General features: G+C 41.8%; 1 protein-coding gene across 10 annotated transcripts in view; it reads right to left on the minus strand.

The window, feature by feature from the left end:
• Positions 1–22,821, minus strand: part of RUNX2 (RUNX family transcription factor 2) — a 322,789-nt gene that overhangs the window by 144,606 nt on the left and 155,362 nt on the right. For 9 of the 10 annotated variants that reach the window (XM_059701542.1, XM_059701536.1, XM_059701541.1 and 6 more), the window contains one exon: positions 13,538–13,711. The exons of the other annotated variant lie outside the window; for it this stretch is intronic. In XM_059701542.1, coding sequence (XP_059557525.1) covers positions 13,538–13,711 — 174 coding nt within the window. The remainder of the gene's footprint in view (positions 1–13,537; positions 13,712–22,821) is intronic. 10 annotated transcript variants of the gene reach the window in all.

A 22,821-nucleotide genomic window follows, 5' to 3' on the forward strand; every position in this document is an offset into this window, starting at 1 on the left:
CCTAGCCCTTCCCTAATATCCTGTGAAGGAACCATTAGTCATCAATCCCAGCTCCACCATTTCTGGCCTGGGTGATCTTGGACAAATTATATAACCTACCTGAGCTTCAAGCTTCCTAATCTGTGTAATGGAGATAGACCTCCCCACTAAGGTTGCTATGAATGAGATAATGTAATAACAAACTTAGCACATGGGAAGAACCCAATAAATGTTCCCACTGTTAAAACTTACACCTTTACTGAACCTTCATTCTGTATTTAGGTTTCCAGCCCATGAACTCTAACTCTAGCAGAGGACAATTACTAGGAAGCTTGCTATAGTTTTGAAGTTCACTATTTGGAGAATATATCTGTATTAGTCACGTCAGTACCCACTGCAATCATTTAACCTTAATCACGTTCTTTCTTCGTCTTGGTTTCTCCAAGACCAAGAAATCTTAATCTCTTTTAGTGCATTTTCTAAGACTGTACACTTTAACTTTTTTCAAAATGTTAGGGGAGAAAAAAATGGCTCTAAAATACCTTGACTTCCAATCACCAAGAAAGTAGAATTCTGTTATAAATATATGGTTATAGCACATTTGCTTTGTTGTACCAATGATTCATGCTTACAGAGAGAAAATTCACCTCAACCTGATCTCATAAAGGATTTCTGATCTCAACTTCCTGAAGAAACCTGAGACTTCTGAGATTCACTCTTAACTTGGATGAGTCAGAGCAGGTGACAGATGTTTTTTAAGCATCACCAGTCAATCCCAAGGTTATTAATAGGGAAGAGTACAGGGCCCAGCTCTGAGAAAAACCTACTGATTAACCACTAACAAACCAGAAACTGTCTTCATCTCAACCTCAGGCCCCACAGAGCCAGTATAATCCACTCTTTCACTCTGCCCATCCAGAGTTACATTGAGTAGTTTGTCTTCTCCAGCCGGCAGAAATGTGGAGGGCACACCGTGTCTTACCACTCCAACCTAAAAGAATATTCTTGATTTTTGTGTCTCAGAGGATAGAGCGGCCAATCATAGTCTTGATGCTACTAGTACATCCTGGTGGCTTTCATTAACTATAAGCACCCCTACATTTTGAGAGGGTAACTGAAATTTTCAAAAGAGATGAAAACTGCTGTTAAATTTTAAGTATGTTTATGGTGTTTTATAAACTGTAATTCACTGTTTTTACATGGCAATCTTCAGAAACAGTATCAATGCTATTTTTATTACTATCCTATAGAGATTCAAATATGACATTTTAAAAACAAAACCCTTGGTGTTATGTGCACATATACTAGTCCTTGGGAAATCTGCAATATTAAATGCCACATGAGCATTTCAGTAGGACTCCACCCCTATTTCTCCCCAAACTTCTCTCCTAGCACCTAAAAAGGGGGATTTAAGGGGAAGTTGAACTGTAACAAACAGAGAAAAAATCAGGTCTTTCCTATGTTATGGGCCTGCTGTCTCACAGGCAGGATGTGACTAATCAACATGACTAAATGGGAAAGAAGAGAAAGAAGCAGTAAGGAGCTTAGAGATAAAACCAATGAGAAAACAGTCTCCAGTTCTACCTGTGAACGCATGCTAAGAACTACCACTGGGCATAGAAAGGCAGGCACTTCATTGAACACCTCAAATCTGCAAGAGCACACTTCCCAAAGAAACCGTGGCTTCCTCCGTAAGAACAGACCAAACCTAACTACTAAGAGTTCAACTTAAAGAAAAAGCAAACAGTCATTTGACATAAGGAATCCCTTCAGCAATCGTTCCAACTGAGGCAGAGTCTGTCAGAGATACTGCTACTCCTAAAACTGCATGGGACCACCCCACACGGCTGGTATTCTGAAAGGACACCGAAGTCCAGAGCCTGCGGGCACTTGGCAGTTTCCCTACTCACTAAGTGGCGGGGAGGCTCTGATTAGCTATCCCTATCTCATCTACAAAGTACAAATGGTCACCACTGCCACACGAACAGGACTTTTGAGGGGGAAATTTTTTGCATGTTGTTCTGGTGAATCAGCAAATCATCTGCTTTTGTTGAGATAAACAGCTCCTGGATGCCCACATGGCAGTGTGATGTGTAAGAGACAGATAAGAAACAGAAGATATTTCTTACCTTGAAAAAAAATCTCACACAACCAGTTGGGGAAGTAAGACTAATAGATGTAAAACAATGAATTCAAAACGTTCAAAGCATCTACTTGTGTCTTTAAAAAAGCTGCGAAGATAGAGATGACCCACAGAACACCAATGTCAGAGTGGACTTTGTATGTTCTCCCTCTAAGGTGGTGCTCCTTCGGCTTAGGCTGCCTGGAGATGGGTTGCATCTGCTTTCCATTCTCTAAACCTCCAAAGCATAACAGCACAGAAGGCCACATGCCCAGGGGTTGCTCAAAGATGCTAACTGGGGGAGGGTTCCCACCTCTCAAGTTGTCTTTGCATAAATGGAGATGACCGTTTACTTCCTCCTGTGGGTATGAGGAGAGCAAGCTCTCTTCTCTGGGTTGGACGAGAGCTTCTGAAGGTTATAACTGGTCTGGGGAAAAGGAAGGAGTGGCTGGGCATTTTCTGAAGTGATATGCAAAGAGTCATGGGCTCTACGAGCAGCCATACTTGCAAATGACTGAAAAGCTACATTTCATGTCTGCATAATTGAACTCCAAACACTTGGGCTCATAATAAGAGAGGAATGGGAAGGGCAGATGGTTAGGGGAAAAAAAGGCATGCTAGGAAATGAATTGACTCTGGGAAAACTTTCTTAATAAGTTTGAAGGGTAGGAGCGGGGGGTACAGTGGTCAGAGAGCTTTATAGAGGCCCAGTGAAAGGTATGTGTAGAAACTTGGTGGTGGATCCAAGCAGGCCCGCTTTTGAAAATACCTCGCTTAAACGTGTGAGGAAGGGCCTGCCTTCCTCAGGATCACTCACAAGGAGGCACGGTGGACACGGTGCTGAACTCCATGCAGAGACGGGGGGAAACAAGTCAACACGGCAGAGCCCGCACCAGCACCCAGAGGCTGCTTCCTGTTTGTGCTGCCAGCAGGCTTCTGAGTAGTGTGATTTCTGCCCAAGCTCAGTGTGCCTCCACTGAGCTCCTGCTGCACTTGGGGAGCAGGGCGCAACTGGAGAGATCCACATCTCCCCTTCCTATCCTCCACCCCTGTGTTTCTCTTAATCAGCACTCAAATCAGGCTCTGTAGACCTCAACTATTTCTTGAGAAAACTGGGGTATTTACAGTGAACAGAGTCTACTAGTTTAAGATCATGTCTCTCAATTGCTACCAGGGTCAAGTGAAGTCAATACTATTGACAGAGAGGCAGAGTTAGTTTCCCATCCTCAACTATTCCTGTCATATTACTGTCATTCATAATATATACTCACATTCACTTGGACATGAATTCCCATTTCAAAACAACTTAGACTAAATACTAAATGTTAAAGTCCACGTCTTCTCTAATAACCTTTTTAGCTGGACTGGATTTTTCAATGAACTTTCTCAAACTGACCAAGGTGGCTGCCAGAATCATTTGGCAGAAAACCAACCCAACTGAGTCACAGAACGTTCAACTGAAATTTGAGGGGGGAAACAGCAAACTGGGTAAAACTGCATGCTACGTAGGGTATACCAGGCATGACAACAGATTATGAGAAGAGAAACTTAGGAGACAGTAGCAGGGAAGAGAATGAGAAGTGATAAGTATAGCCTAACACATCATAGCCTGTAACAAAATGCTAAAAGTAAAACCAGAAGGAAGTTGGACTATTAGGACAAGGTAATGAGAAGCGCCTTTTAAGTTTCTCCAACCTTTGGCTGAATGGAACTCATAACTCTCTTACAGAAAATGAAGGGGTTTTTTTAAATTTAAAAGGAAAACCTAATAGAAGAAACAAGAGGTGATACCACATGTCACACTTAACCTGGTTTGAGCCTTGGCCTACCCTGGATCTCGGAATTAAAGACAGCGAGTGGGGACTAAGCTACACACAGGCAGAACCAGAACTTGAGATACAACTGGGATGTGGGACTGGCCAATGGAAGTGACTCTTAGTTCAAATCACAGTATTGAAATGGGTATAATAAATTCTGTTTCAAATAACTTTGATATCAACATCCAAGGTGTTAAAGAAGGTCCCAAGCTTGGTGAGTCCTGCTATTGGATAGATGATGGTGCCCACGGTTCTAAGAATTATCTCCCAGTCATTCACCCATTCATTCAAACGAAATTTATTTTGTGCCTACCCGGTACTGTGCTTGGCACTAGGGATATTAATGCCCTCATAGAGTTTTCAGTTTGGCAGGTGAGACTGACGATAACCAACTAATCATGCAACTGTGATAAATGGGGAAAATGAGATGTCCTTGGCACCAGAAGAATGTACAGTGGGGGACTCCAACCACTTCTGGGGGTCAGGGGAGGTTTCTCTAAAGATGTAACGATTAAGCCAAGAGCTGAATGGCAAGCTGAAGTCTAGTAGACAAGTAGATGAGGGACAGGAGAACTTAAGGAAAAGCAAACAGCATGTATCAAGTTCCTGGGACCGAGGCAGCATAGTTTGAGAAAGCCAGTTTGGTTAGATTACTGACACTGGGTTCAAAATAGTGTGACATGAGACTGGGAGAGCAGGCAGAGAGGAGCCAGACTATGCAGAACCTGCTGGGCCACACTGAGGTGCAATGAAAGGTGACTGACGTGTTTTGAAGTATGGCGTGACATAATCAGACATGCAGGTTTAAAATCTCCCTCTGACAGCATCATAATAGAAACAGGGCAGAAGTCCGGTCCAGGACTGGGCACACAGGGAAGGATGTGGAGGGAAAACAGCAGTAGAAATGGACACAAAGGTGGTGCCCTCAGGAAACCGAGAAGCAGCTGAGTGCACTTAGCTGCCCCCACACATCATCTGACCTTGAAAATGAGGCTCCTGAGACGCCCCTGGCTGGATCAGGATTGACTCTGGATGAGCAAGGTAAGCCTGGGGTAATTGGCCTTGGGCCTGCAGCACTGGTACATTCTGGTTCAGGGGTAACGCCTGGACACCTGTACATTTAACGAGCTCCCCAGGTGATACTAATGTGCAACAAAGTTTGAGAACAACGAACATCATTTTTACGGATGACAGTTATAAAGGAAAATTACCCAACACTGTTTTTGATGTAATCTTCCCTATCAAGAATGTTTTTCAAATAGAAAGAGCAGAACAAACATGCTAAAGAGGAAATTAAGGCCCAAGAGAGGTAAGGAGATAAGGGAGAGCAATTTGCTCCTTTAAATGCATTCAAGTTTCTCCTCCAAGATGAATGATACCCCACAGTATTGCAAGAATTTGTGGCAACTAGTCGGCAAATGGCTTCTAGTTGACAGAGCACGGTCAACATCAGCCTAGCTGGTTTCTACCGGATGCATATTGCTTTCGAATCATCATAAAGTTTAAAAATTTTAGGTTGAACCAGCCTCAGCTGAGGCCCATCTGCAGTTGTTTGGGAGCCATTTTTGTTATTGACTTGCTTGCAGTCCGATAACAATCCTCGAGTCCATTTCAGTAGTCTGTGTACCATGAACTTTTCTCCTTCATCTCCTACCCTTTCTGACTATTGGGAAGCAGAAGGGGTTCACTAAAACTTGCTTCCTAGGATTAATAAGGCAACAGATTAAGAGCAAGCTCATCTGCCTATTGTGCATGTTGACCCAAGCAAGATAATGCCTTATCTCTAATGTGATTTAGAGCTAGTTAAAAGGCCACCCAGAAAATGGCCGTTAATGTGGATCAGGGTCCACTTTGAGAGAGGTACACAGGCATTCCCTCATTAATGCCCTCATTAATATCCTATGCCAAGGATATTATAGTCCTAATTATGTCCAGCATCTTCATCACAGTCTTGAAGAACAAAAGCAGCCTGTCTTAGCTTCAAGGTGAGACAAAGTGGTAAGGACTAGCCAGCACTCTGGATGAAGCATCAGAGCCACAAAATAACCCTACAAGGTAGAAAGAGGAGGTGAAAGTGCCATAATGAAACTGAGTAAGAACAAAAGTGCAGAGCTGCGTCTGGTCAGCTCCCAGACAGGACGGGGGAAGCCTGGGATGCATTAACAGAGCACTACCCTCAGCCTTTCCATCAGATGCTCCTACTTCCCACCTGAACAGTAACTTGGGTTTGCCTACTTCTTTCCTCCTAACCGTTTCATTTGGCTGCTGCTCATCCTCCAAGGCCACAGAATGAGCCAACTTCTCTTCAGAAGTTCTTCCATCTTTATCATAACCTACACATTTCCAGAATGTTCCCTCATGTTGGTACCTGGCTCAACATCTTCCTGGTTCTCCTGACTTGTACCAAGTCCTAGGAGAAAGTGTCATTCCCACTGATGACCCACCACACCAGAGCCCACTCCTGTTCACAGGCTGTGACCACGACAGGAGAATATCACATAACTGAGCTGACTGGCTCCCCCAATTATCTCTCTCTTTAGCTGGGTCCTCAGTGCTGCTCAACCAAAGCCATTTTCCTTTCACACCGTTCACCTTGGTGACAGTTCCAAACGTGTTATTATTCTCAACCTTTCCCCCCACATCCTGTCAGGTTTCACCTCCCTGGGACCCTGATTTCTAGTTTCAGAAATCTTCTGGTGCCTACATTTTCTTATTCCCTAACCAGGGCTCACAATACTGACCCTTCTGTAATGGCTGTCTTTTCCAGCTGTTTTTAAACAGTTAAAAAGCAAATCCTTAGCAAAATAAACAAAGCCCTAGAAAGTATCTTATAGCCTTAACTGGGAGTAGTGCTACACAATTATAGTCCTGGAATATTTCTGTATAAACTGAAGTGTGAAAAAAATGAATGAAAATACTTTTTAAACTGATGATATTTGTAAAACATTGTTGTTGCTTTTAATGCTGCAGAGTACAATATACACCAGCTCTCTGTTTGAAACCCTGTGTGCCCACCCATGTTTAAATATCAAAATATACCACCAGAGCGTCTATTATACCAAATCGCATGCCTAACTTGCCCCTGGGTTAGCCCTGTAGATGGAATATTTTACTCAGAGTCAGCCCCCTATTGTGATCATTGTGCCCACAGTCCAAAGCAAAAGGTAAAAGGGGGCGAGAGAGGTCCTGAGGCAACTAATAAAAGGAAAAGATAGGCATACATGTGTGCACACACTTACATATATACACATGTTTGTAAAGCTGTAACTAAATATAAAACTAAAATGAGAAAGATGATGCTTTGGAAAAGAAGGAGAGAAAGAAACTGTCCTCTGGGCAGAGACCTAAGGGCAGGCTAGAAATGGAGACATTAGTGAGACATGATGTAGGAAATGGAGCCTTATCCCAATTAGATATTAACTATGCATATCCTATTCCAGATAGGGGGAAATTATAAAGGCAAGTTTTTGGAACTCAAGAAATTAATTTTTCTTGGAACATGGCCCCTCTGTTTCTTCTGGAAGCACAATAAAACCAAAGCATCTCTGGTTAATAGGGAGATCCCGGCTGACAGAAGACAGAGACCTATAAGAAACTGATCTACAATGCTGCTAACCGGTTAAGCAATAATATGACAAGTGACCACCAGGCCTTCAGGGTCTTACTGAGCTTTATTCCTCAAAGCCAGCACAGGCAGGACATGAACGCTGTTCTTCCTCCCACGGTGGCTGCCACAGCTGCACAGATGTGAAACAGTGCTTACACACAGGATCTGCGCCATTTTTTCCACAAAGATCATAACCAGCATCTCCACTAAAGATAATTCCTGATCACACATGTGCATGGCAGCAGCAAATTTACTTGGCTATCCTGCCCAAGAGATCTGAAAGGAAGAAGACAGGACAAGACTTTCCAGTAACTTCAGAAATTTAAACACAGCACCACCAACGTAGAAGAAGAGTACTTCTAACAACCTGTCTTTGAGTGTGGCTATTTCAGTTCCTCAAGACACAGATGGCTACAGGTGAGTAGGACCACAGTGGTCATAAAGCATGAGACCTCACTTAATTCCCACTCTCCACCTCCTACAATCCTCCGCACTGTCGGCACCTGCAATCACTCTTCCTGCTCACAGTCACTGAGCCTCTGAGGGGTTCCTTCTCCTTCCCATTCAGAGCCACACCACCCAGCCCCTGCCCACTGCACCTCCCAACTTGTTTCACATTAAAGAATCATGTGGCTACTCGGCACTTGAATAAAACGGTCATTTGAAACACATACTACTTAGCTGTGCCTTCCTACTTCTGAAAGGATTACACTAATAAATGTATCTGTGCAAGCAGAGTGCCCACACTGTGTGTCAGGCCTAGGACAGCGAGACACACGTGCAGCCCCGGCCGAACTGGCTGAGATCCTCTCAATGTTCAGAGAAGGAGCATTGTTTGCCAAGGGCAGACAGAATCAGACTGAAGCTGGTGGGAACCACTATTTGGCCAGGTGACTGCTAATAAGATTGTCATTCTACATGATATCTGGCAAATTGTTTTTCAAGATATTCCTAAAAATGTTACTTTGAAAAAAAAAAAATATATATATATATATATATATATATATATATATATATCCAAAAATATAATCATTAAAATGATTATATTGCATTTTAAAGTATAATTCAGATACTCCTAATGCATCCTTTTAATAGAAATACTGTCTCTAAGGATCCTAAGTAATATTCAATGGAGAGAAGGAAAAGAAATTAATCCCTTAAGATGCATGTCACTTAGACTGTCAGCAACATGCCTGGCTTGTTGGATGAGGGTGCTAAGAACCTGGAACTCACAATCAAGTGTAACAGCTGATGAGGCCTTCAGCAAGCCATTTCTCAGAAAAACAATTTCTCCCACCTGCAAAATATGTACTTTTCAGAATAAGGCTTTAATAAAAACTCCAGGTAAAACCATGTTATTAATGGTAAAGAGCTGCTTAAATGAAAGTTGTTAGGTAATGAAGTGGGAGGAAACAGAGTCTGGATAGAAATACGTGTCAGCTTCCCAGGGGCGCATGGTGGTGAAGAACTATGTGGACCTGAAGTTAATTCCTGTATTTACCACTTACTAGAGGTAAGTGGAACCTTGGGCAAGTGTTTTAGCTTCTCTGAGCCTCCGTTTTCATCACAAAGCCACCCATCTCATAGAGCTGCTATGAGGTATGTCAGTTAACCCCATTAGAACAACGTCTGGCACAAGGCCCACATTCAGTAAATGCTAGCTAATGGTAATTCAACCAAATAGGTACTAGAAAAATATTAGGGCTACAATAATAATGAGTCACACTTCCTGAAGAAGTTAATGACCTGTTCATTCATTCAACACCAAACCAAAGTCACCAAGCAGAGGCACTATATGAGACACTAGAGATACAGAGATAAACAAAACATGGCGCTAGATTTTGAAAGTTCAAAGTCTGATGGAGGAAACAGACGTGTAAACAAAAAACTGTCATCCACAGACAGTGGTATGGAAAACTGAGACTCAGCTCAGGTTGGGAGAGGCCTGGAAGAGGTGCCAGCATTTGACCTGAGTTTTGAAGAAAGAAAAGAAATGCTACCATCCTCAACAATCTCCTGGGCTACTGCCGTAGCTGTCTACATGATGGCCCTGCTTCTACCATTGTCCCCTAATGATCTGTCCTTCACATAGCATCCAAAGCGGTTTTTTTAAACAAAACATATAATATTCTCTTGCTTCACATCCTTCAATAGCACCCCACTGTAATCAGGACAACCCACGCTCCCTATCAGGACCTTAAAAGCTCTCTATAATCTGGCTCCTGCCTGCCTTTCTGTATCATTCCCCTTGTTTGCTGCTTCCCCCCTACACTGACCTTCCTGTCCCATGAACGCCACATTCATTCCTTCCCGAGAGCCTTTGCACGAGCTTCTCACTGCCTGAAGCGTGTGCTCACAGGTCTTCAAAGCTCTTCAATGACCCCTTACCCAACTTTCTAATCAAAATTAGCTTCTTCCCTTCCTAAACTGCTATCGCATTACCCTCGTTCATTTTCTCAAAGCATTCACCATAATCTAACATTGTCTTGTGTGTATGCTTATTTGCCCATTTACTGACTATCTGACTAAAATGTAAGCTCCTGGTGAGCAGAAACTGTCTCCATCTTGTTCACTTGAATAACAGAATAGCAGAATGCTCCGCCCAAAGGTTAGATGACTGTCCCAATCCCCCAAACCCAACGGCCTGAGGCACCTCTCCTTTCAGGTGCAGTCTGACCATGCAGATAGCACTGAGTCTGAAGCAGGGATTATCCTGAGCAATATCTCCTAGCACACTGTCCCTGCTCTACTGCCATAACCACATTCTGAACCCAAAGAGGGAGACATTTGTGACAGACTAGGTGTTACCTAGCACCCAGAGACAGGCACCAGATGTCTGAAAGATTAAAAAAAAAAAAAGGTACAGAGGAAGCAACTTCCTCAGGAAGCTGTGAGGAGGCCCTGGGCCCTCAGGCAGAACATCAGCCGCTGAAGACCGCAGCAGAGTGACACCAGCAGACCAGCGCCGTGAGGATGCCCGCCCCCCACACAGCTCGACCCGTGGCCCTAGAATTGCAAGAGGCACCGGAGAACACTAATATGAAACACTGAGCGCCTATGACTCAGTTTATGGTTTCTAATTTCATTTTGCTCTTCTGGGAGTTTGACTTGCCCTTTATGTTGGCAAGTGCGAGAACTAGTGGTGGCTATACAACCATGATTGTTATCTTCAGTTTTGAGGTAAGAGCTTGAGATATCAAGAGAGCCAAGACATTGAGAGCGAACTGGGCCCTTTCTATTACAAATGTCTTTATCCAAAGGATTACATGAACTAAAATGCAGGTGTGGCACATTACAAAGAAGTTATAAAATTCATTATAGGTAAGGCTCTTAGGTAGAACTTAAATTTAATCATGCAATTATGTAGATCCCAAAGTAGAATGCTTCCAAATGGTTTAACCCTGTAAGTGCTACATTGAAATGTGATTTTTCCCGTTATTGTTCATCACCAGGGAACAGTGACACCTTGGGATAGGAAATTAGAAAGAACAGTTAATGCTAACAAGGCATGATAGTCCAGCCCTTCTTGCACTGGTTGCTTCTCATCTAAACTTTTTTTCCGTTCAATATTTAATGAGATGCTACCATTGCACTAGGAACAACATAAAATAAATCCCTCTAATAAACCCCTCAAAGAATTTATAATCTAGCAGGGCAGAAGAAAGCAAATTCACAGAAGCTATGAAATAAGGCAATCTCAGTTTAGAGGCTGGATAGGCAGCCTTCTAGATGAAGTTCTGGGACTCTTTCCTGAGGAAAATAACAGTGACCTAGAAGATGGGTGGATGTTGCCAGCACAGAGACCACCGTAGATAGGACAGCCTCAGTAAGGGGATACAGAGAGAAGACTGTGGACTCAAGAAACAACAATCTTATAGTCTGGGGCACAGAAAGTTGAAGTCTAATCTCTAGCCCTAGCTGGTTTGGCTCAGTGGATACAGTGTTGGCCCACAGACTGAAGGATCCCGGGTTCAATTCCTGGCAAGGGCATGTACCTTGGTTGCAAGCTCAATCTCCGGCCAGGGTCAGGGTGCCTGCAGGAGGCAACCAATCGATGTGTCTCTCTCACATCAATGTTTCTCTCTCTGTGTCTCCCTCCCTCCCTTATACTCTCTCTAAAAATCAATGGAAAAATATCCTTGGATAAGGATTAACAACAACAATAAAGTCTAGACTCTAATTTTCTTCTCTTCCTCATATTACCTAAGACCCAATTCTCAATATGTGTGTGGTAGGATCTAAATCATACTTATTCAATAAATTAAAAATTTAATCCAGAGAGAAAATAATGAAATCTATTCAATTTACTTTAAAGTGGCCGCTGCAATGGGTGTTCTTGGGCCATGGTACAACTCTTCATGGTAGAAATCTTTGGCTATGGGCAGATACTTGTATTGTCTCATTAACAATATGGGAGCATTTAAGGAGAGTGGGTAAGGGTGTGAATCTTCAAATTTGGAAAGTTTGAGAAAGTTGTTGGGCCCAATACTTTGTGGATGTTAAAAAAAAAATGAAGACTTGTCTATAAATCAATTCTACTATGCTGCAACCCCCCACACACAGAGTCTAAGGATTACTATAAACACAAAAGGACAGGTATCATGAACCTTAATCAGTGATCCAAAATTCACTACTTTAAATGCAGCAGCACCTGTAGCTATAAGCTTCAAATTCACATTGCTCTGGGGTGTGTCCTCTTGTTTCATGAAGTGTAAATTTCACCCCTGCATTTTTATCCAGGACACATGCTAGTGAACACGTTAACTTTTTCATCCTGCATACTAACACTTGGGGGTTTATGAGGTTAAGACATGGCTGTTCTTCACAGCGTTCTAATGTTCTTCCCTGATGCGGATACCTGGTTCTCCCCAGTGTTCAGACATTTCATCCTTAAAATTCTATATTTTTTTAAAATAGATACTCAGGCATCCTCATATATTCAGACTAATATTCATATACCCACAGTAACGTACTCTAAGTAAATATCCCAGGGGACATATACCTTATAGATACCTAATATATACTTAATATGAGCAGAAGAGAAGGGAAGAGAGGTCACTTAATTTATAAACAATTATGTTTATAGACCAGTAAGCCACTCAAACCTAACCACGATAGACAAAAACCTAATCATTAAAAAATATCCATTGAGAGTTTATTGTATATTTTGTTTTGAGTTATTTTCCCCTCTATATTCTAGGCCACCTCTGCCAACAATAGCAATGAGATTACATGTAGACTTGCTCTCAGCTCTCAATACTTATGAGCTGCAAATGAAAGCTCTACGATGGCTGACATACTCTCTTGTCAGCATGACCTAAAAGCAAGCAGAATAGTCCTACCATGAAGTGGGGACGGGGCAAGAAAAGGTGGGTATCTTAATGCACTAACTGTGAATTAGTCTGTATGCAATGCTGATGCGAACTTTTAAGAATAAGGGTGAAGTAAGCAGCTTACTAGAATGTAAAAGAGAAATGTCGCTGGAGGAACCAGAGCTAAATGTGAATCAGAAGTAAATTCTGTGCCAATGAGCTGCTCGTTGACCTTGCCTTATAACCACCAATCAAGGCTTCCTGTTAGCCCTGGGCGATTTTCAAGAAAACTTAATGAAATACTTATACATCCAAGAAACTTAAGCCCAAACCTGAGACAGTAACTAATTTTCTAAGAGTGAGGGTGTGATGGTATCCCCTGCACCACGTGGACACAATACAGAAACTTGGAACAAACATTCTCCCAGAGATGACAGTCATTACCATTCCACCAGTGTGCAGACTGACACGGCTACAGCAGAAACTTCACCCACATTTCATCCCAAAGTTAGTAAAGACTGGAATCTGGTTGTTGTGTTTTTTTTTAATTTAAAAAACAAGGTCAGCGCCTTCAAGTTTGATTCTTGAATAGTAAGCCATTTCATCGCGCCAGGAGTTTTGAAGTGAGCACATCTCATCTGTAGCCCCTCACCCCCAGCCTACCAGAGTCTGCGCAAGTGAACCTATGAGTCTGTCTTACCTGTAATCTGACTCTGTCCTTGTGGATTAAAAGGACTTGGTGCAGAGTTCAGGGAGGGCCGTGGGTTCTGAGGCGGGACACCTACTCTCATACTGGGATGAGGAATGCGCCCTAAATCACTGAGGCGGTCAGAGAACAAACTAGGTTTAGAGTCATCAAGCTTCTGTCTGTGCCCTGGAAACAGCAAATCATAAAATAAAAGCATATTAATTAGCTGAACAATTGACCATGCTAAATAGATATGTGAACATACATACTGAGGGTTTAAGCCAAGGAATTATCAATACTGGTACTCATAATGGAGTGTCTATATAAAGCCTTCCGTTTCAAATTGCTTTATCAGCATCATCTAGTGGCAAGCATTGCTAGTTCTGTTCTGTAGTGGAGAGCTGAGGTCCCAGAGGGTGACTCAGAGTCAAGCGTCAGAGTGAGGCCAGGACACGAGCTCACGAGGGACTCTCTGGGTACCTCCCCTGCGAAGATGGGGAAGGTGAACATGCTCTGGGGTGTGTCCTCTTGTTTCATGAAGGACAAGACCTCCCTGAAATTCAGAGAGGCTGTGCCCTGACAACTACTACCCCAAAGTTGGGGCAGAAACAGAGACACACACATTTGTCAAAGGGAAATTTCCATGATGACTATAGTGACTTTTTCTTTTTTCTGTTACAATTAATATCCTACTGAGACTCTTTTCTGAAAAATCAAAACTCAATCCTAGAACCCCTTTAAGGGGAATAAATAGAAATATAAATAAGGAAACTCAAACTCTCAAGAGGAACCTGGATACTTTGTGAGATGTCAAAGCCTGAAAGCATGTAACGACTTGTGTTAAATCACAGCTTTTTTTATTTTAAATCTAGAACGGTGGCTTTGTAAAAGATCGAAAAATATCCTTTGGGTTACCATGTGAATGTGATAATCCATTATTTAAAAAACAAAAAATTTTGTCTCTCTTCTAGTTTATTCAAGTCTAAAATCCAAGTAAATCCTAAAATATTGGAAATGTACAAATTAAAAGATAACTAAGGTTCTAAGACTTCTTTAAAAAGACATCAAATCGTACTTAATAAAGAGTACAGTACTATCTCGCTGCCACATTAGTAAAGTGTAGACCTGAACAGTGATGCTGTGGTGAACAAGTACAATAATGCCTAATACATAAACAGAAATATACTGTGGATTCTTCTTTCCATATACCAGTGAGGCCCTAGCATGTTGCCCCAACATTTTAGTAAAATGTTAAGTAATTGAAGCTGGTTTAAAGAGACATTAAGAAGACTAGAATAAGTCTTTCCCCTTTGATTAAGGGAATGAAGTTTAATATCCATAAAAGAAAAGAAAAATAACCTTGAAGGAGGATTATTAAGGACCTCCAAGAACAGGAAGGTATATTCTATGGGCAGCAAGAACAACTCATCTTCCACTTAGTACAGGACAAGAGGACTGTATCAGGATAGGGTTAAGTTGAACATTAGAATTTCCCAACTATAAGCTGTCTTCATAAGACAAATTCCTTATTTTATTTGCCCCAAAATGTATTTTCCTGTCTCCTTTTTCATTGCCTACCCAGCCCAAAGAAAACAGATAGGAAGCCAAGGCTTGGTAATATGAGTGTAGCTGTCTCCCCAGCCAAACATGTTCCAACGAGACCCATTAACTGAAATGCACCCACCACCCTATTTCCTGCCAGTGCAAGTTTGGGGCATCTGCTATAACAGAGGGACTAAGGCTGGGAGAAAAATGATCAGAAAAATACTAGGGAAACTACCCTTTGGGTTACCATGTGAATGTGAGACTTCACATTGTTTGTTGATGGCTGTTTTCCCCACCATTTATGACTTTTTATCCAGCTTACAAATAGATTTTAGAACTCTGACGAGCTTTTGGAGATTAAACAGCTCCTAGACCCCAGCAAGTAAGGTATTCATAGATGAACTGACTGAGCCCTACAGAGGGAAAACAACTACCCTATGGTTCTCAGATACTGACTAGCGAGGCCTGAACTAGGGTATGGTTCTTGTCTTGGTTGACTAAGTTTTCCACTCATCACGTGGCTCTACCAATGTTGGCATTCTAGTTTTTTTTTTCTTCCCTTCCTCTTCCAGCGGCTGTGGAGGACTGAAAAATATCCAGATCTGCAGAGTGAGACACCTAAGAACTAAGCCCTGTGAAGTGTCAAGGCTGGTTTTCAAAGCAAGTAGAAGCAGCAGCAAGGATTCAATTACAAAGTTAATAGCGCACCCATTACCCTAAACAAACTTCCATCAATACATCTTGCTGTTTCTAACTAGCTTCACGATTAGGGAATTATATAGGACTTGTCACAGTTAAATCTGTGGATTCTGTTCCTTGCACGCATTCAAAAAAGTATTGGTGTGGTGTTGATACAGCTGTAAACATTAACAAGAAAGCTTGTGGAATTGTCCCTGGAAGTTATTTTTTTTAATAGGCCATATTTTTGGAATGGCAGATTCCCTGAGGGCTAGGGGAGGGCTACATGATCTTGCATGGCTCCTTTATACAGTGGGACTTTATGTGGGCCATGGGTCGCAAGAAAATTTAATAAGCTTTACCTCTGCTTTCTACAGCCTTTTCATTGGGTTTTCATGGAGACTGCATGAGATTTGAGCTCAGTATATGGATGTGTGAGCACACTTTTGTTTTCTCTTAGCCTGGTGCTTCAGGGGAGTAATTGGAAGTCATAGACAAAAATAAAGGACTTGAGAAGCACTTACAAGCGTGAAAAATTTAAGAGCAGGTGAAATTTTAAAAGCCTCAATGACCTTTTGGAAATTATCTTTGAAGGCGAGCTACCAAGTATCTACAGACACCCTAGAGCAGGGATTCTCAACCTGTGGGTCGCGACCCCTTTGGCGGTAGAACGACCCTTTCACAGGGGTCGCCTAAGAGCATCCTGCATATCAGATATTTACATGACGATTCATAACAGTAGCAACATTACAGTTATGAAGTAGCAACGAAAATACTTTTATGGTTGGGTCACAACATGAGGAACCGTATTTTAAGGGCCAGAAGGTTGAGAACCACTGCTCTAGAGTAACTCAGGGGCCATCTATCTGTGGCTGCATATATACAGAAAACACACGTTTCCCCTTGTATACGTTTGCTCCTGCACAGCCACCACAACCACAACAAATTCTTACAGGACAATGAAGAACAAAAGCTGAACAGATCCTCTGTCTCTCAAGCGTGACAAATACCCACCAGCACTACACCACATCAGGGTAACACTGGAACGATTGGCTGAGAGAAGATGTACTTAAACCCTCAGCCCCCCAGCAATGCCCTCAGAAATGGAGGACACAGAAGACAGAGGGCACACTGGCTGTAATCAGGGACAGGTGCTCTGCCATGGTGTAAGGAGAATTTAATCTCAACCACACAGCCAAAGGCTGGATCTTCCAAGCAGGATAAAGGTATAAAGAATGGAAAACTCTTTAAGACTATTTAAAAGCTCAGTCCTAGGCCCTCTTCTATGGGATCCTCTCTACTTTCTTCCTTGAGCAGTGGCTCTTCCACCCTAACTGGATAAGAAAACCCTAGGGTGCTTTGAAAATATGACTGTCCAGGCCCCACATCAGCTCAATTAAATCAGAATCTCTGGGAGTGAGTCCAATGGCCAGCTGAAGTAGAGAACCATTGCCCACCGTGATCTCAGTCCCATGCACTCAATGTACCTATTCACGCCAATGACTCCCCATTTCTGGGGTAAGCCCTGACCTCTGCCCCAAGTTCCAAGTTTATGTATCTCACTGCCTACTTGACTTTCTCCTGGGATGTCTCAAAGGTATCTTAAATACAGTATATTTAAGATAAAATTATTTATTCTTCTATCCCCAAAAAACCTCAGTTCCTCCCTAAAAGTGCCCCCATCTCAATAAAAGTGGCACCAGCCATTCATCAATTATCCCTCACTCCCACATTCAATCCATTACCGAATCTTGTCATTTCCATCTTGAGAGCATTTCTCAAACCTCTCATTTCCAACGGTACCACCCTAGTCCAGGAACCCATTATCTCTCTCTCTCTCTGGTCATCCGACACTGTCTCCTTTTCCTCTCTTATCCTTATGAGAACCTTCCCATATTCCTGAAATGCTCTCCCCGGATTCTTTGTACAATCTTCTCCTTCTCATCCTTTAGGCCTTGGGGTGAACACCACCTCCTCTGAGAGGTCTCGCCTGTCTACTACACCTAGAGTATGTTTCCTCCCTCTCAAACACACCCTCTCTTTATTTCCTTTATAATTAGCTTGTGTATTTATTTGTCTCCCCTGCATGACTGTAAGTCCATGAGAATGAGTGCTCTGTCTTGTTTACCGCTGTATCCTCCAACAGTTCAGTGCCTGCACATACAGCAGGTACTCAATATTTATGTAATAAATGGATGAATAAATATTTTCTTCTTTTAGATGAATGTCTTGGTTGAGAGGAAATATTTTGGCCCAGAATATCATATTACAACCTTATCTTTCCCCAAAAAACACTCTTCTCATTTGGCAATCTAGTGGGTCCAGTGAGCAAAGCCATTCTTTAGAGAGCGGCCTTTATTAGTGCTTCCTAAGAAATTTCCCTGAAAGACATTCAAGTGAAAGCTTACTTGTGTTCTTTCTGAAAAAGTCTCATTTGCCCTCTCAATAATTCTTAAGCATTGTTGCAAGTTATTTTGAACCAGAGGGATAAAAAAGACAGCAGAAATAATTTAGATTCTAAATCTTAGAGCAATGAACTTTTTTTATGGATGAGGACCCTGAGTCCCTGAGAGGGGAAGTGACTTACCCAAAGTCACATAGTTAATGGCAGGATGAGAACTCAGGTTTTCTGGTTGTTGGTCTAGCCCTCTTCCCTCGCATTGCCAACAAGCTTATTTTAGATTCTAACAGTGAAGTCTCAGTCATTCAGGGGAAAGCATGATCACAAGTGAATTTAAAATGGAAAAAAAGTTTTCAGAACAAATGTTCCTCAAAAAAGTTGAGTGTGTTTGACCGAATGTGACTTTTGTTGCAGTAAATTCAGGGGCACAAGAAGAAAGCATAATCAAAAAGGTCACAGCATTCACATATCCTTAGAGCAAAGACCTATGAGGGACTGCTAAGCCAGGAAGCAAAAGTCCATCTAATCGTCCCATTCCTCCCCACCCAGCTCTTTAGTCCAAGGGCAACTACCTCACAGTGAAAGTGAGTAATACTGCCATTAGAACGTCCACGTAAAAATATCATACACCTGAAACTGGTATGTGAAAACTGTGACATGTGAACTATGAAAATACACTTGCTGCTGAATGTGACCCATTTTGCCCATTTTTTGTAAAAATTGATTGAGAACAACTTCACAACTTTGGAGACCTACGTAGGTCTCCAGCCAGAACCTCACCATCTCACTCCCTATGCACTATATTCACATCAGGATGCACTACACCAGTCACGGCACTCCTCCTGACAGATGCCCAAAGGCACATACAAACCAGTGAACCTTTTATTCATTCTTTCTTTCTTTCTTTCTTTCTTTTCTTTCTTTCTTTTTTTTTTTTTTTTTGCCAGTGTCAGGTTTTCTTCTTTTGACTAAATATATTGGGGTGACACTGGTCAGTAGGGTCATATAAGTTTCAAGTGTACATTTGTATGATCCATGATCTGTATATTTCATTGCGTCCCCACCCCCCAAAGTCAAATCATCTTCTGTCACCATATATTTGGCCCCCTTTACCCTTTGCTAACTCTCTACCCCCTTCAACCACCATCTTGTCTGTGTCAATGAGTTTCAGTTTTACATCCACCTATGACTGCACCTTTCAAAAATAAGGTACTTTTTATGCAGATTTGAAAAGACCCTCTACCACTAAACCTCATCAGGGTAACGTTCATGGCCAGTCCACCCGAATGTGGCACAGTGCCGGGAGCCGGTCCATCCTTGCTGTTTCAAGGGACCTGGCATATATGGCATACGGTTCTTAATATGTTTGCTCACCTTCTTGGCGCTGTGTTTTAACCAAGGTCACCTCTCCGAGAAAGGTTGAATCCCCAGGTAGGGATTTTCCCCTGAAGTTAGGGAGGGAATAAAACCCCTCAACTAAGTGCCAGGCGGGTAATTAATCACTTTAACTATGAACAAGCATGCTTAAGCTACATAATCTTTACTCCCTGGAATGGAGATAAGAAACGCCCTAACCTTTGTAATAGAGATTGATAGGATTGAATCAACTGGTATAAATACAGTTGTAACAAGACAGAACTCAGAACACAGAACTTATTAGAAGAGAGAACCTACAGACAGAACCTACAGACAGAAGAACTTCGCTGGAGAGAACATGGCAAAAGATCCTGGACTGAACCTGGCTACAGAAATTGGCAAGAGAACCTGACTAGAACCTGGTGACTGAACCTGGCTGGAGCTTCGAGGCAGAACCTCTCTGGAGATCCAGACCAGAACTTGGCTGGAGATCCTAGCTAGAGATCCTGGCTGGGCTGCTGATCAACTGAACGCTGTCTCCGTGTCATTCCTTCTTCGCCGACTCCGTCCACACCCTTGGGGACCCCTGGACCTGCTGGAGCCGGACCCCGGCAGCACAGCAAGGCCACTCTGTTAATCACTAGGGCATGATGTTTAGCAGCTGATCTTTTTACAGTAGTATTTTAAATGAATTTAAACACTCGCATGTTTTTACTAGGCCCCTACTTGTATCCTGGGTATCATGAAGACACATTTTTTAAATAAAGTGAAAAGGCAGATCTGCAATAGAGCATCAATCAGGAATCAGTACACGCCCATACGCAGGTCAGCTGATCCAGCTAGTGTACCGAGCATCTCCCACATGCAGGGCTCACTAGGCATTGTAAGGAGGAGGGGAAAGAAAATATATGATAATGTCCTTATCCTCAAGCAGTTCACAATCTAGTAGGGAAGAAAGGCAAGCAATTAAGTATAACTAAAAAAGACTATCGTGAGTACAAACACTAAACTGCTATGGTTTGGTGATCAACTGAGTAAATATGACTACTTCAAAATATTAAGGAAGTGGTGCTTTGGTGATTATGTAAAAAAATGTGCCCTTTTTAAAAAACATTTTATTGATTTTTTACAGAGAGGAAGGGAGAGGGATAGAGAGCTAGAAACATCAATGAGAGAGAAACATCGATCAGCTGCCTCCTGCACACCCCCCAATGGGGATGTGCCCGCAACCAAGGTACATGCCCTTGACCGGAATCGAACCCGGGACCTTTCAGTCCGCAGAAATATGCCCTTATTTTTTAGAAGGGCTTATATGCTTAGGGTTACGTGTCATGATGTCCAGCATTTGCTTTAAAATATTTCTGCATAATAACCCATACAGCAAATACGGCAAAATGTTATTAATTATAAAATAAGGTTAGCATATGGAGTTTTATTAAATATAATCTCTCTTAATGTACGTTTGAACTTTTTATCACAAAAAAAATTAAAATTAATAAAGTGCTATCTATAGGGAACAACTGATGCCAACTAAAAGAGGAGACCTTCACTAATGAGATCACCATGTCTTTGGAGATTGAGTAGCATTTTGATAAGCAGAGGAGGAAGGAGAAAAGCTAGCTAGAGGACACGTGACAGAAACATGATAATAAATATCTTGTGAGTCAAGATAGTGCTAAACATATACGTGGCATTAATCTAAACAGAGTTATGCTATTCTTTTTATTTGGTTTTGTTTATTCACTCACTTTGGGGTTTTTTATTTTATTTTTATTATTATTATTATTAGTTAAGGTATTACAAATGTGTCCTCATCCCCCTCATTAACCCCCAACCTCCCCCACACACACAAACTCATGCTCCCATCCACTTTGGGTTTTTTTAGATTCCACATATAAGTGAAGTCATATGGTATTTATCTTTCTCTGTCTGAATTAATTCATTTAGCACAATACTTTCCAGTCCACCCAGGTTGTTACAAATGGCAAGATTTTATTCTTTATTATTGCTGAGCAATATTCCATTTTATGTATCTCACATCTTCTTTATCCGTTCATCCACTGATGAATATCTAGGTTAATTCCATATCTTGGCTATTGTAAATAATGCTGTAGTGAATACACAAGTGCATATAACTTCTCCAATTAATCTTTTGTTTTCTTCAGATAAATACCCAGAAGTGGAAATGCTGTATCATATGGCAGCTCTATTTTTAATTTTTTGAGGAATCTCCATACCATTTTTCATAGTGGCTGCATAAATTTACTAATTAATCTAAAGAGATTCTCAAATCAGTTGATACTTTTAGTTTTACAACTGAATTAATTCTTTTAAATTATGCAATATATATGGGAAAAGTGCTTTTAAGGCAGATCTTTTTATTCCCAGGCCAATAACACTCTGCTTTGGCAACCCATGCGCTCCTCTGCCATGAATTCGGGCTTCCCTGGAGGAGAGAGGTGACCAGGGAGACATTAGCTAATTTTGCTGTCAGCAAGTATGTGATAGGATGAATTCTGGTCCAATACTCCGGGGCTAAGCCACAGGATATAACCATTTAAGAATGTTGTGACAATAATCCTTGGAGTAAAAAGGAAGAGAGGAAAGGGCCTGCATCCGAATTACCATTTTTCAGAGTAAATTGGTAACACAGAAACAGAGCTGCTTATTCCATAGGACTTCAGGGGCGAGGGAGATGACGCCTTCAGTTCTAATCTCTCTACCCTGAAAGTGGTACATAAAGGAGAGTTTGCAGGAAGGGATGAGGGACTAGGTGGACTAATTTTAAAGCTGCAATTCCATTCCTAATGAAATGACTTGGATTCTGCTACAAAGGAGGAACCTTAGTATATCTTAGAGAGTTCAGTTTCAATGGGTTGCAGCAAAAGCAATATGACAAAGAAGATTACAGGCTCGAGCTCTTAGGGAAGCCGTACAAACCTTGGACCCAAATAACTCGTAACTACGGAGGCGCTAGATTAAAAACCTTGATTTTCTGCATTCCTACATATGTGTGAGGATGGAAATACTACTGACAAAAGTGAACCTCTTCTCTGGTTACATTTGGGTGATACATTTTACTGGGGGTTTGTAAAAATCTAAAAACCCAAGACCTACTCTCTTGTAAAGCCTGTACTATTTAGTAAAGCCTTTTTGCCTCTCCCTGACACACCCATACTCTCCACTACAAACAGTCTCATCAGCTTCCCCTCTAATTTCCTTATTTCCATTAATATCACCATTTTTTTAAATATATATTTTTTATTGATCTTTTACAGAGAGGAAAGGAGAGGGATAGAGAGTTAGAAACATCAAT

This window comes from Myotis daubentonii, chromosome 6 (genome assembly GCF_963259705.1).
Source record: "Myotis daubentonii chromosome 6, mMyoDau2.1, whole genome shotgun sequence".
Classification (NCBI taxonomy): domain Eukaryota; kingdom Metazoa; phylum Chordata; class Mammalia; order Chiroptera; family Vespertilionidae; genus Myotis; species Myotis daubentonii.